Genomic DNA, 16,187 nt, shown 5'->3' with positions numbered 1-16,187 from the left:
TTGGTAGATCAATGTATCCCGAACTCTAGTCGTTTGAGATTGCGTGCTAAAACAAAAAAGTTGGATTGAGAACTGTCTACAGAAGGAAAGATCAATCTAAAACAATCCCCCAAAGTGGTAGTATTGAACGCCAAAACTCCTAGTACATGTGAGAAAACGCTTCATCTGAAAAGTCTAATTTCTTAGGAGGGTAGTTTGTTTGTTAAAGCCCCTAGCAGAACATTAGCAATCCAGTAGTCAGATTCATTCGGTGTTCTCTAACTAGGTCTAATAAAAATTGTTTTAATCCACCTAGTGAGGCAATTGTACCTTTCTGATTCTCATTTAAGTCTTCAAAATGTTGAGCAAGCACATTTGGAATCAACCCCTAGACCATCTCTCGATATTGCTCGTCAGTGATATTAACGTTGGCTCCAGCATCATTATTGACAAAAACTGAGCCCAGGATACCATTCTCGTATGAACTGCACCACACAGACACTATTTTGGCATGAAATAGGATCTCTAGGATCTGCTCCGAATACTCATCACAACGAATAGGCAGTCTTGTTTGTTTACAATCATTTAATCAAACATGAGCCACGCCCGAAAAGATAATTCTTTGGCAGCAATCTGCGATAACTTTACGTTTACGTTTAAAAGGCACCCTTTACAAGTGCACGACTGGCACGAACCTGTTGAGCAACAAGTTGACGCTGACACACTGTAATGCCGGAAGAAGGCGACTGCAGGTAAACGGTACAAGAAGACGACTGCAAGTCAACGGTAATGGACATAACCCTGAATCACTGTGACACCAACTGTTGTGGCAGTCTACGACAGAAACTATGTGCGATGTCGTATTGATCGCAGAGCCTTATCAAGTCCCCCTGACAACGGTAACTAGGTAGCGGATAAATCAGAAACGGCTGTGATACAAGTTATGGGCAGATTCCACTTTCAAGAAGTGGTAAAACGCTCATATGAGGGCTTCGTGATCGCCAAAATCAATGGCGTCTTCGTGTGTAGCTGTTACGCTCCTCTAAGGTGGACAGTAGAGCAGTTCAGCCTAATGCTGGAGCAGTTAACCGAGCAGTTGATCGGTCGGAAGCCGGTACTCATGACTTCAACGCCGTACATGCCCATGGTCTGTGGAATGGGACAGTAGAGTAACCAACACAAGAGGGTGTATCCTGCAGGAAACTCTAGCGAAGTTAGACGTACGATTGTGCAATGAAGGTTCTGTTAGCACTTTTCGGAGAGACGGGAGAGAGTCTATCATCGACGTCACATTCTGTAGTCTTACATTAACGGCGGACATGGATTGGAGAGTATGCGAAACGTATCCGCATAGTGACCACCAGGCGATTCGCTACCCTGTCGGTCAACGGAACCCTGCTGCAGTATGGAGAAGGAAGTCCGGTGAACGAAAGTGGAGGACGAAAGCCTTCAACAAAGACCTCTACGTTGAGGCAGCTCGGCCGAACGGCGGGACCGAGAACGTGGATGCGGCTGACCTAACAAGAAGGATTGTGGCGGCTTGTGACGCCACAATACCGCGAAAGCTGGAACCACGCAACAAACGACGTCCAGCTTACTAGTAGAACGAGACGCTTAGCACGACGCGCTGCTTGTCTCAGAGCCAGAAGGCGGGTTCAGAGAGTGATGTCGGACCCAGATAGAGAAGAGAGCAAGGCAGCGTTTCGGGAAGCTAGGGCCGCTTTAAAACGGGAGATCAGACTTAGCAAGTCAGATTGCCACAAGGAGCTGTGCCAAGAAGTAGACGCCAATCTCTGGGGCGACGCGTATCGAGTCGTGATGGCGAAAATGAAGGGCTCGACGACGCCTGCCGAAATATACCCAATTAAGCTGAAGACAATCGTCGGGTCTTTTCCCGAAGAACGATCCAACTGTCTTGCCACCAACACCGTACGGCGAAGAAGAAGGAACAAACACGGACGATCGGTAACTAATGACGAGCTCGCAGAAGCATCGAAGCGCATGAAATCAAAGAAAGCCCCCGGTCCGGATGGAATACCAAACGTGGTGCTGAAAGCTGCGATCCTAGCATATTCGGACATGTTCAGGATGGGGCTGCAGAAGTGTCTAAATGAAGGCAACTTCCCCGAAATGTGGAAGGTCCAGAAGCTGGTGTTGCTGCCGAAGCCAGGGAAGCCACCGGGCGATCCGGCCTCGTACATGCCCATATGCCTGCTGGATACACTTGGAAAACTCCTGGAAAGGATCGTTCTTAACAGGTTGACGAAATTCATGCTCAAGATGCAGTTCGGATTTCGCAAAAGAACATCGATAGTGTATGCAATTCGGACAGTGCTCGAGAGTGCCGAGAAGGCATCTAAACAGAACCGTAAAAGAGATCGGTAATGCGCGGTGGCCACGGTAGATGTGAAGAATGCATTTAACTGCACCAGCTGAGAAGCCATCGCTGCAGCGCCAGATCCTGAAGAGCTACTTCCAGAGCAGAGTGCTGCTGTACGAAACGAGCGAAGGACAGAAGTCGATGTGAGTCACAACGGGCGTTCCTCAGGGCTCCATTCTCGGTCCAACTCTTTGGAACAGGATGTACGATGGAGTCCTAGCACTGCGGTTGCCCAGGAAAGTGAAAATCGTGGGTTTCGCGGACGACGTGTCAGTAACGGTGATGGGTGAAACACTTGAAGAAGAGGAGGTGACGGAGACAATAGACGCGATCGAGAGCTGGATGAACGGGATCAAGCTGCAAATAGCCCACCACAAGACGGAGGTGTTGTTGGTCAGCAAGTGCAAAGCTGTTCAGCGGATGCAGATCGACGTCGGAGGGCATTGATTGAATCGAAGCGTGCACTGAAGCAATTAGGAGTAATAATCGATGACAGGTTGAGCTTTAACAACCACGTCGACTAAGCCTGCGAAAAGTCGGCAAAGGCAACGAAAGCAATAGCAAAACCAAACATCGACGGCCCGAGAAGCAGCACGAGACGTCTGCTATCTACTGTTTCGTCATCGATTCTCCGATATTGGATTCCTGCCTGGGGTGCTGCGCTGAAAACCAACCGTGAAAAGCTGAACCGTGAAAAGTTGAACAGGAAATTCCGTCTGATGGCCATACGAGTCGCGAGTGCCTACAGAACAATATCGTCGGAGGCAGTATGCGTTATCGCTGGGATGATCCCCATCTGCATCACCCTGGCGGAGGACGTGGAATGCTACCAGCGGAGAAACGCACGTAACGCAAGGAGATTGGTCCGAGCGGACTAGTTGACTAAATGGCAGCAGGAGTGGGACAACGAGGAGAAAGAAAGGTGGACCCACTGACATTCCAAATGTGTCCGCTTGGGAGCATAGGAAGCATGGAGAGGTGAACTTCCATTTGACGCAGTTTTTGTCCGGGCACGGTTGCTTCCGGAAGTACTTGCATCGGTTTGGACATGCTTCGTCACCCCTTTGCCCGGAGTGTGCGACCGTGCAGGAGACACCGGAACACGTGGTTTCCGAATGCCCTAGGTTCGAAGAAGCTCGTAGGGGTATATATGGTGTGACAGTTGACAATATTGGGTTTCGAGAGAAATTCCGCCGTCGGAGAACTCTCCGACTGTGTAGACTAGGCCCACCGCCGGGAACCAGTTGAGTAATACGTGACGTAGCACAGAGTTTGGGTCGTCGGGGTGCCTGTGAACCGGACGTCAAGCTTCACCAGAATTGCTGGACCGACCTCGACACCCTCCCGGGTAGCTCGTCAGTAGGCTAGATCCACCACCGGGAATCAGACCGAGTAGACTGCGTCGCACAGCTAGCAATTGGTCGTTGGGGCGCTGGTGAACCAGAAGCTACGCTCCGCCCGGAATCGCCGAATAGACCTCAGCAACTATTGGCTGGCCCGTCAAGTAGGCTAGATCCACCGCCGGGGACTAGATCGAGCAGATCGGGACTTCGCGGAGCACTAAATGGCTCACGGAAACGAACATCGGTATCAGGAGAAATCTACCACTCGGTTTCAGGAGAGCCTCCCTCGCCGGGGAATTCTTCGTCGGAGTAGGCTAGATCCATTGTCGGGAACTAGACCGAGTAGTTCGCGAACAAGTAAGGGCAGGAGCTGAATGGCTCATCGGAAAAGTAGAGCGAAATGGAACGGGGAACCTGAGGGCTCAAGAAATTGTGGTGCTAAAACCAAAGAAGAATCGGTATCGAACTTCCTTCGACGGGGAACTCTCCGTCGGCGTAAGCTAGATTGACAGCTAGACTGAGTAGACCGCGACTAGACACCACTAGTCGCGGGTCGTCGGGGCACTAACGACCCGGATGCCTTGTTCCACCGGAATCGCCGAACTGACCTCGACACCTGGCTGGTTAGCTCGGTTTCGGGAGAACTTCTCTCGCCGGGGAATTCTCCGTCGGAGTAGGCTAAGTCCACCGTCGGGGACTAGATCGAGTAGTACATAAACAAGTCGGGAGCTTTACGAGTAAATGGCACTGAATTATAGGAGAACTCCCTTCTGTTCTGTGCGGTGTTAACTGGCACAAGGGAGTCGAGTCATGGTGCTGAATGGCATAAGGGAGCCCAAGGGCTTGGTGAATTAGACAATCTGAAGTTTTCCGCCCAGATTGTCTTCGTAGGAGTAAAGCACTAAGTCTCGACTTACAGCCAGCTCTCCAACTGCCATGCAGAAATTGGCAGCCTGTGTGGATGGTGGTGTGTCGAGGAGTGGGGCTGTAACCCTACTGAAGGAACTAACAACTAAGTAGTAAAATTAGAGTGGGTGCTATGCACATAAAAATTCCCTCCCCGAAGTAATGCCGTAAGGTAGTGCCGGGGAGAAATCAGGTTTTGGGCAAGAGCAATTGTTTTTAGCGGGTCGGGTGATGGCAGCCCAAACCCGTTCCGAAACATTTGGGTTTTTGTACATTTTTTTCCCGTCTCACGGTTTTCTTGAAACTTTTTAATGCCCTCTAAATTTTTTTTAAAAAAGCATACACACACACGAGTGCAATCACTATCGAGGCGTAACGGTTCTCAATGCAACTTACAAGGTACTGTCCCGTATTCTATTTAACAGACAGACCCCCAGCTTCTTTGGTCGGCAAATACCAAAACCGGTTTCGAGATGAACGACGAACAATATGTTTAAGACAAATTATGGGTAAATTGCGGGAAAATAACTTGCGGACTCACCATCTATTTGTGGACTTGAATTCCGCGTACGATTCAGTGAAACGAAATGAATTGTGGAAGATAATAGACATCCGACTGCTTTGTGACGTAAGATAGATTCAAGCAGTGTTGATGCACTCTCTAATCTATTGTTCAACATAGTGCTTGAAGGTGCGATACAAAGATTTAGTGTGTAAAGAAAAACATGTATGTCTTCCAAAAAGGAGGAAAGTATATGATATCAGGGAGTGAATGAGGTACAAGGTTTTCGACGATTTCGTATGATGTAGTCTACGCACTTGCTTTACATAAATCGCTGATCATGTCATAGACTATCGAGTTCACGGTGTTTAAGAAAAAATGCGCTCAATACTCGGCGACACAATAGAGAATGGTACAGACACCATTCTGGCCGAAAATTTTGGAACGGACCCCTATATTGAAACGTTACAATCTCACTTTTAAAGGGATATTTTAATAAAATTAGCACTAGCACTAACAGAGCCGAAGATATTGATGAATCGTAACAGTCGGGATTTGTTACGAACATCTTCGAGTTGCTACTAGACCATGGAATAAAACGGTTGTGAAGGACAGAATAGCGGTCGTACTTCTTTATCGGTTTCTTTCAAATGATACTAGTTCATGTTCTAGTGTTTTGAACTTTATTCCAGCCGATTAATGTTTCTCATAAAACATTGAACAAATAACTAAAATAAGAGCAGAAAATGTCCCAGTCGGAACAAATTCGAGTACAGCATTTACTGCCCATAATCGCAAGTCAGTCCCATGTTCTAAAGGGATCTCTAACTATATGGGACTGACTTCCAATTACAGGCAGTTTAGCTCTAATACTTTAGTGGAGTTACGTCACTTCCGGTTGCCTGTATTCAATAAAATGCCAAATTAGCTGATACAGACCGTAATTTCTTTTAAACTGGTTTCAAAATCAAAATTCACTACCAATTTCTCCAGCCGTCCAGCACTTTAATTTCTTGTTTGTCGTTGTTGGCGAAGCAACACCAGCTCGAGAACATGGTAATTTAGTTAGGCTTTAAGAAACAAATTCGTCATCAGCCTTCCGCAGCTCATTATAGCAATCGATTCGATTATTTGTCGGTTTGCATCGTAACAGTTTCTGCGAGCTTCGACAGGAAATTAATTTACGAATTGTGCGCAACGATAGCCCATTGTGGTCCGCAGGTAGGCACAAAAATTCAACATTGCGTCAAGTAAAGATATGGATAGGTGTGAATTGCTGGAAATGAGAAAAATTATCAAAGATCGGCTTTCATTGTCATGTTATTCGCGCCTACTTACCTGAACTCCCTCATCATGTTATCAATCCTGAACCATCTCCGGAAAGGTATTGAATATTCATTGACAAAATTAGGATATCAGTTTATTGCCAGGGAGCCACACTGTGGCTAAGCATCCACGAGCAGTATCCTGAAAAATTGTAACATTTGCGAGATTCGAAATAACTTATGCCCGCTGTTGTCCAGCAACAGCATCAGCATTACCTACCTCCTTATTCTGTTTAGTTTCCATATTGCAGAAGCGACCGGATGATCGGTCTGTTTGTGGGGAGAAAAACTTTTTTCCGCTTGTAAATAGCAAAAAGTGAATATACATTCCACTAAACAGCACGGGAAAGTTAAATGTTGAAAAAGTGCAAAACATCAGCTGTTAAATGACAGCTCGGGCAACTACACGCACACATTCAAGTCTGCACTCGATTTGCATTGGAGTGTTCCATTGGCACCGTTCCAGTGCAAAACACTGGCGCGGTGTCAGTGCCATCAATCGAAAACCCTATTAGTAAAATGCAGCCGGATGATGTGAACGTACATATCAACAGTCCGGGGTCTCTTATGACGATACTTTCCACCTATGATCCGTCGCAGCAACAACTTTTTACCTGTGATTTTTGTTCAAATGATGGCAAACACAATGCGGTTGAATCCGCCACGAATAACATTTGCTCTGTGCCTGATTTCTATACCCAATTCAAAATGGAACAAGCAAAGACGCAACGATTGCAAAATGAGGTGAACAAACTTAAACGACACTTATTTGTTTCAACACAAACCAGTAAACGTCGGTTGAAATCTGCACGACAAAGGAAACTGCAGCTTGCCAAATTACAAGTTGAGCATAAGATTTTGAAAAAACATAAAACCTCGAATGAATTGTTAGGTGAACGAGCTCGAAACAATCCTGTGATATTCGATTCACTGCGCAATGCTTTGCGAAAGCCAAAAGGGCGTAGATATCAGGCACCTACTATGAGGTTCGCTGCTTCGACTTATTTAAGTGGTCCACGAACCTATCGTCATATCAAGAACTCTGGTCACCTTGTATTGCCGCACAACAATTCAGTGTATAACCATAATAAACACATCCGCATCGAGCCGGGCCTAAACGTCGCTATCATTGCAATAATGAACAAAAAAATAAAGCGAATAAAGGCAAAGAAGGACAGAACTGTTGTGATTTCATTCGATGGAATGGCCATTAAATCAGAACTTTCCTATAGCGCGAAAGCTGACAAGTTCCATGGATTTCCAGATGACGGCCTTAAACGCAGAATCGAAAAAAATGATGTGATGAAACTTGCGACCGAGGCCATAACATTTATGGTGTCTGGGATATATTCTCGGTTTAAACAGGTGCTGTATCATTATTTGCACTCAGAGCCAGTTTGGTCTACAGACTACACACAGACTAGCGAAGGGTCAAAAATGCAGCCAAACAAGCATGATGAGTTTGTGAGGTGAAATATGGCAGGAAGCCCTACAGCTTATGGGATCTTGCGTGATGCCAATATATGCATGGTTCTTGGTTTTATGGTTTTTGTCTCCGCAAGTCTGTGTAAAGAGTCTGTAGTTTGGTCTATCCACAGTCACCCTGTAATTGATGATTATCATAGGCAATAACCAAAACAACCAATGAGTTGTCTTGTACTGAGATAGTTCTCTATAACAATATCCCCGATTATGGGATTACTGTTCTTTCCAAATATTCCCAATTGTTTCTGAGTACACTGATTACTGTATAAAGCTTATATACCACTCAAATGCCGTCTCACATGTAATTTTCAAATATTTGCTCAAAATTTCAGCCCATAGGATACCTCCTTGCTCACAATAGTCTAGGTAATGAAAAACAACTCAAAATGGTTAAGAGGAGTATCCGTGCTGTGCATAATTGTGGGTTAATTCCTCTTGTTTTAACCATGGACCAGTGTAGTACCAACATGAGAATGGTACGCCAAGCTGGTGCCACTGTTACAAGTCCATTTTTGGAATTAAATGGCTCGAAAATTGCAGTTATGTACGACACGCCTCATCTGATAAAAAATACCCGGAATGCGATTTTTAAGTACAACGCTGTTTTTGATAATAAAATTGCTTCCAAAACTCACATTAAACAGTTATTTGATGTGGATGTACAGCAAGATCCTGCTTTAAGACTAGTTCCAAAACTGAAACTGAAAAACATTGAATTACCACCGTTCTCATCAATGAACGTTGCATTAGCAACGCGAGTGAGACCTGTGCGAGTGAGACCTGTGCGATTGGTATGAGATATTATGTACAAAGTGGTGAACTACCAAATGAAGCACTGGACACAGCAGAGTTTGTCGAAATCCATGATAAATTGTTCGACATATTTAATTCAAAGGATAAATATACAGATTCCATTGGCAAGGTATTAGTTATCAAAAGAGATTGATTTAAAATTTTATAACTTTATAATTCATGAGTATTATTATTTTCGTTGAACCAGCCGTACCGAACTGCAATTACTGACGGAACCAATCACATGAACTTTCTTACAAAGACTATGAAAATCTTGAAATGCATGTACTATATTCCGAATTCCTGCTTCGATTTGAACGAGGTAGTTTTGATATATAAATCTGTAGAATTCAAATAAATGACGTACGTTCACTTTGGTTATGTACTTCCGTCATTTATGCGTATTCGCGCTACCATTCCTGAATACTAAACGCTTAAACGTTATTAAAATATTCATTATGCTTCTTATAGGCTAAGGAGAAATCAAACAGGCTGAAGGCTACCCAAAAACACCCACACTATTTAAGTGGCCTAATTGGTAATATCTACGCTTTGCGATGGCTGTGGACAACGTTGAAGGAGGACTACAAATGTTGCTATCTTTGTACGAATCCGCTCTGTCAAGACTGCCTGGAAAATTTTTTTTCCGAAATTAGGCGTCGTTGCGGTTTTAATGATGCTCCCAATGCGTTTCAATTTGCCAGCGCATTCAAGTATAGTATGATAGCAGCAGTTGAACAAAATTTTAATGGCAAAAATTGCCAAAATGATCAGGCAGTACCTCTTCTCAACGAAGAAGATTTGGAGAGTTTTCCAATGGCAGAACAAGACCAGTATTCAGATTATGAATTTGAAGCCCTTGATGTATCCGTTTCTCAGGTGGTTCAAACTAAGGAAATTAATGCTTTAGTTTACGTTCTTGGAGCCGCTGTCCGAAAACTTCGTCATAGAAAGTGTCGAGAGAAATTGATAGCCCTGCAGGATGACGAGATCCTAGAAAACGAAGATTATTTGTTCACTTTATTGAAATCTTCAATTTCCGCACGTTCGGTTAACATTCCGAATAACACTTTATATGCTGTTGGTCTACAGGCTGACTGTTTGAAATCAAATCAAATAAAGCCACTGGTTTTGATCCCGTATGGGAAATGAATGAAAAAAAAAACGAAAACCTTGCATGCAGCATTCATTCTAAATCGTTCAGTATCCCGCACCGTACTGGGCTTAACTAATGTACAGAGCACGACTTTCACAGAAAAAAAATGTTCTTTGATTGCATCGATGTGTCGGTTCTACCACCAAGAACGATAGAAATGTTACGCAAAACCAACTGAGGCTGTCATCGCACATCAACTATAGTTGTAGACGTATGCGCAAACTGTCGTGTGCGGTACAAGACGGCAACGTTGCAAGTCGCATAACAGTTTTACTGAGAGCTGTCGTGCTTGATTCGGTCATCAAACTGTCGAAGCGAAAAGAAGACGACAGCCTCTGAAATACTGTCGCAAGGCTGTACTGTTGGAACCCCTGCCTCGACTGAGTCGAATCTCTCGTTTTGTTTTTGACAACACTACCCAGTTAAGCTCAGCCGGAATCGGAAATCAACTGGAATTCCGGCTGGTTCCAGTTCGCATTCCGGCTCCAGTAACACTGCTGGCTGCTTGGAAGTGTTGTCAGATATTGTGCTGTGTTTTTATTTTCTCAAGATTTCGCTTTCTATATAGTCAATCTTTAAATATTTATTTTGCGTACGAAGTAAAACATATTATCTAGAGTTCTACAGGTTCTCGAGAAATTCGGTAGCGCGGTTATCGTGGATTTGGTTTTGAGTGCGGAATGATGCGGAAATTACTCATTTCGAAAACAAACCGAGTAACAGGTTGTGTAGTGTAAGTATGAAAATATTTTGATTTTCATGTAATATTTGTCGTTGTTCCATTACCGAATAAATTGGACGTGCTTTGGAGCTAACCGATATCGATATTGCTGAATTTTTCAGTTTTCAACTGCATCAATAATATCAAATCAAATATTAAATCGGTATAAATAGGAGCGAGGAATTTGTGGTGATGTTTTCTCCGGAAAACCCTAGATAGATCAATACTCGATAGCCGCCTATGGTATTGCAAACTATGGCGTCATCTAGACTACAAGGTGTCGGTTATTTCGTATTTATACCGGATAATTACACTGGTAACTGAAAGAGAGTAGGATTTGGCGAAAGACGGACGCGTTTTCACAACCTGTCACGTATTTTTCAGTCCTTGCAGTTTTGAAGTTTTTATTCATTATGTAAAGGCCGAGAATTGTCAAATTATTGTTTGACTTGAGTTTGCAGTTATGGTTGACGGAAGCCGGCAGTGGTGACAGAAACCACTTCGAGCAGTTATCTGTAGCCATCCTGGGACGGTTTGTTCAGTTTCCTGGATCAGTCGGACTAGGTGCGGAAGGTTTTTGGTGTCAGATGCGTTCCTCCCCAAGAATCAAAATACCAAGAGGATCACTGCATTCCGCTGAAAATGATTGTCACCAATGAACGAATGGTGAATGGTACTGTATCTAGTAATTAATGTAAATCCTTGAACACCAACTCCATTGTCTGGAACGAAAGGAGAACCATAGTACCATACAGCATCATTGATGACCAGCTACACGCTCATTGAAAATAACTCAAAAGTGAGTGACCTGCCACTCAATTCCATAAAAAGTGCACATGGTCAAAAATTGAGTTTTCCTCACTTACTCAGTTTTGAGCTCGGGTACAAAATGTCAATTTTGAGTACTTTTTACGCAAAGACAAAATTTGAAATTTAACCGATCTGTATTTTTAATAATACTAACAAACGGATTAATCTGTATATAAAATTCCACTTACCTGTATCTCTAGTTGTTAGTACGATGTTTATAAATTTATTCCGAGGTCCTTTCTCCTTTTTCCTGTAAATAGGATCTCGTGCTACTGGATATGCAAAATAAGAAGGTATGTTATTTTAAAAAAGAAACCACACTTGCGAAAACTTACCTTTTAGTTTTCCGAATATCTCCTGGTTGATTTTTTTTCTGTTGAATCAACATTTGAGACTATTTTCAATTTTTTGTGTGCGGGCTGTTCCACTTCGTGCACCAGTAAGTTTTTTTTTCACTCAAATAGTTGATAATTTAATGGTTACTCCAGAGTTCAGTCAATTCTACTCAAATCGATACTCATTTTTTGACAGTTTGCCCCGGTTTTTGAAATTGAGTAGTGGAAACTCAAATTTTGAGTAGTTTTCAATGAGCGTGTAAGGTACTTTTAAGTTGTTTGGAGTATACCCAAAATTAGGTAATTTCAACTTAAATTTAAGTAAATTAAACTCAAGGTTGAGTTATTATTGTTGCCGTAGTTAAATGGAAACTAGCTTCAACACGGTTTACCTAATTTTACCTTGCTGCACGATACCACTAGATTGAGTCAAAAGTACTGAATATTGAGTTGTTTTTCGGTGGCGTGTAGATTCTAGCTAGCGCCCGGTCAAACCATTCGGAATTTGATTCGGAATCCTGAATGGAGTCAGTATGGATTCCAAATCAAATGCAACAACCGGTTCTGAGTCGGAATCAGTTGTTGCATTTCATTTGGAATCCATAATGACTCCATTCAGAAATCCGAACCGGTTCCGGAATGAGTTTAACTGGGCGTTTGGTTGTATTGAATAGAGCACTCTAGTTAGAGTGTGGCCAAGAGGCCATGACGTATCCAAACGAACATGGAATTTGACGTATACACAATAGAAATACGTCAAATTTCATGTTTGTTTGGATACGTCATGGCCTCTTGGCCACACTCTAACTAGAGTGCTCTAGTATTGAAGAGAAGAGACGACAACAGGCTTCTTGCTCTTCTTAATTTTCTCGACTTGACCCTGCCGTAAATCTGGAGACAACAAGCGTTCATCGTTGCCAGATTCCCTTGGAATGTTTATTACAATTGCCGAAAATAATTGTACCTAAAAGATCGCACCTCTACCAAGAATTTACAATGCTAGCTGCATTTAAAAATTAAATTAAATATTTATTCATGTCTCTCTTAACAATACACGTAACTATATCGTCATTCAGGTCTTTTATTCAATTTGCACGATTTGTTAATGTGCATGAAAAACAGCCAATTCAGCAGCACTGTTTTCCATCCCGATTGTAAATATAATGAACGCTCATGACTGGCAAAATGACCAATCAGAAGCTGGTTCAATATTGAAGTTAGGACTGGATCAAATTAGCTACGCGATTGTCTTCTCTTCTCTTATGGCAATTTCGCTTGAATGTTGAACCTGAAACTGATTCAGGTTCAGGAGGGTGTCACTCCTGTCATCCGCTATGGAGATATACGGACTTTGACAGTAGTCAACATATGATGGGCCTAGCTGCATCTAGGCCCACGTCGCCCGTGCAATAGCATTGGGTTGTTTTGATTTTAACAAAGGCAGATGTTGGCTAGGACAAAATGGCTGCCTAGCAGGGGGCTGGTCAGGTTCTAACCCCAACCGCTGTCAGTTCACACGTTTTGACAGCAGTTGGGGTTAGGAACTGACTCAGTTTCGCCTCAAACAAAAACCACATTACACGCTCGTTGAAAATAACTCAAAAGTGAGTGACCAACCACTCAATTTCATAAAAAGTGCACATAGCCAAAAAATGAGTTATGATCGCTTACTCAGTTTGGAGTTCGGGACGAAAATGTCTAATTTGAGTAATTTTTACGTAAAGATCGAATATGAAAAATAACCTTCTGTATTTTTTATAATAGCAATAAAGCTATTCATCTCTATTTAAAATTCCACTCACCTGCATCTGTAGGCCATAATGCAATGCCTAGAAATCTACTCCGGGATCCCTTCTTTACTTTCGTGTACACGCTCATTGAAAATAACTCAAAAGTGAGTGACCAGCCACTCAAAAATTGAGTTTTCCTCACTTACTCAGTTTTGAGCTCGGGTACAAAATGTCAATTTTGAGTACTTTTTACGCAAAGACAAAATTTGAAATTTAAGCGATCTGTATTTTTAATAATACTAACAAACGCATTAATCTGTATACAAAATTCCACTTACCTGTATCTCTAGCTGTTAATACGATGTTTATAAATTTATTCCGAGGTCCTTTCTCCTTTTTCCTGTAAATAGGATCTCGTGCTACTGGATATGCAAAATAAGAAGGTATGTTATTTTAAAAAAGAAACCACACTTGCGAAAACTTACCTTTTAGTTTTCCGAATGTCTCCTCGTTGATTTTTTTTTCTGTTGAATCAACATTTGAGACTATTTTCAATTTTTTGTGTGCGGGCTGTTCCACTTCGTGCACCAGTAAGTTTTTTTTCACTCAAATAGTTGATAATTGAATGGTTACTCCAGAGTTCAGTCAATTCTACTCAAATCGATACTCATTTTTTGACAGTTTGCCCCGGTTTTTGAAATTGAGTAGTGGAAACTCAAATTTTGAGTAGTTTTCAATGAGCGCGTATATATTGAGCAAAGAGAATTCTATTCTCTTTCGTATTGAGCTAAGAGAAGAGAAGACAATCGCGTAGCCAATTTGATTCAGTCCTAACCTCAATATTGAACCAGCTTCTGATTGGTCATTTTGCCAGTCATGAGCGTTCATTATATTTACAATCGGGATGGAGATGGAAAACAGTGCCTGTTGTCGTCTCTTCTCTTACACGCAGAAGAATCAGGCCTTTTTGAATCAACAAAACGTTTAGTTGAATCAAAAACGTGACGAATGACTGTTTCAAACAGAAATGGGCGTTTTTCGAAAGCATGTATTTGGTTTAGTTCAACAAATACTTCTGTTTACATTTTAAATAGAAACATTGTTGAATCAAAATAAAATTTGTTAGATCTAACTGATCCCTTTGTTAAAAACCAGCAGAATCTTTGTTTAATTTCAACTAAATTTGAGTTGTTCTCTGCTTTGGTTAATACAAACGATTTGTTTTTGTTTCTTCAAACTTGTTTGCTCGGTTAAACTTAAAATGATTTTGTTGTTTCAAACGAAATATTTGTTGAAACTACTGAAAAGCCAACAAATGAATTAGTTGGTAATTTCAACCAACAGTATTGATTGAATCAATCCTGAATCTTGTTTGTCACTATATCAAACGGGATAATTGGGTCATTAGGCTATATATATATATATGTATGTTTATATATATATATATATATATATATATATATATATATATATATATATATATATATATATATATATATATATATATATATATATATATATATATATATATATATATATATATATATATATATATATATATATATATATATATATATATATATATATATATATATATATATATATATATATATATATATATATATATATATATATATATATATATATATATATATATATATATATATATATATATATATATATATATATATATATATAGTTTTCCGTTCCATTCGATAAATTTTAGGTCCAATATACATAATATAACATGATTTCAAAAAAAATTTCGTTGTAATACGTAAAAACGATTTTTTTGTTTTTTAAAATAAATCTAATGTAAACTTGGCAACCATACATAGGAAAACAGCGGTTGTTTACATCTGGCCTATCAGGACAACACCCAAAATGAAAAAAACTATATGCAATGTATGGTGTTTATGTCAAATAAAAATAACCCTGTGGAAAAACCGAGAAAACATGCCTTATTTTTTTCTGACAGGGCATCATTTGTCGTGAAATTCGATATGTCAAACCCTTCCTATAGTGTCAAATCCAGACTGTCAACATATTTCTTTATTTTAAATTTTAATATTATTTTTACGTTTCCTGAGTTGGAAAAAAATATTGTTGCAATCACGAAAATCATCTTTATCGATGTAAGTAATAAAAAACAACTTTTTTTTCTCATTTAATGACCCAATTGTTATTTAAAACCAAAATTTGTTTATTTTTACTAATTTTTTTTCTGCGTGTAGGTATTAAGTAGCTGAGAATAAGCGTGGAAGTCAAGTCAATACCGTCAAAATAGTTAAACTTTACGTAATTGCAAAATAATACAGTATGTTTAAATCTACTATTAATATATGTTCCAGTAACATCCATCATATAACGCTCGTTAGAAATTTTGGAAAGCACAACAAGAAATTTTTGTACAATGATGGCATCAAAGTGCAAAACATAATCTATTATCCAAGGTAAACATTGATGGCAAATAAGAGTAATTTCGCGTATGTATGTTTTACATTGAATCGTGTTCGGAAACCACGATTCAATGTAAAACAATGAGATTGTACTTTTCGGTTTATAAGACAACGCACAGTGGCGGATCTTTGGACAAAACCTAAAATGTTGCTATAAGCTAATTTTGAAGTGCTGAGCTCATTTTTACATCAAAAGTCATAAAATATTAGATTCATTTTTCCATACAGTGTCACTGAACCTTTCTTATGACTGATCCCAATTTT

The 16,187-nt window shown here is 40.8% G+C and overlaps 1 protein-coding gene and 1 long non-coding RNA gene across 4 annotated transcripts in view; one reads left to right on the top strand and one right to left on the bottom strand.

Annotated features, from left to right (window-relative positions):
- Nucleotides 1-5,776: 5,776 nt before the first annotated feature.
- Nucleotides 5,777-10,226, bottom strand: LOC131692903 (uncharacterized). Its single transcript, XR_009306100.1, has 3 exons — nucleotides 6,656-10,226; nucleotides 6,449-6,577; nucleotides 5,777-6,386 (listed from the first exon to the last, which is right to left on the bottom strand). It is a non-coding gene; the product is annotated as an uncharacterized LOC131692903 (long non-coding RNA).
- A 5,472-nt stretch (nucleotides 10,227-15,698) lies between these two features.
- The window catches only part of LOC131692901 (uncharacterized), a 67,866-nt gene continuing 67,377 nt past the window's right edge, over nucleotides 15,699-16,187 (top strand). For all 3 annotated transcript variants that reach the window (XR_009306099.1, XR_009306098.1, XM_058980275.1), the window contains exon 1: nucleotides 15,699-15,917. Coding sequence is in view for 1 of the 3 variants with exons in the window: in XM_058980275.1 (XP_058836258.1) it covers nucleotides 15,784-15,917 (134 nt within the window). In the remaining 2 variants the exon portion in view is untranslated. The remainder of the gene's footprint in view (nucleotides 15,918-16,187) is intronic.

Source organism: Topomyia yanbarensis, chromosome 3 (genome assembly GCF_030247195.1).
Source record: "Topomyia yanbarensis strain Yona2022 chromosome 3, ASM3024719v1, whole genome shotgun sequence".
NCBI lineage: Eukaryota > Metazoa > Arthropoda > Insecta > Diptera > Culicidae > Topomyia > Topomyia yanbarensis.
The sequence above is the reverse complement of the archived record's forward strand: the minus strand, read 5'-3'. Positions and strand labels throughout refer to the sequence as shown.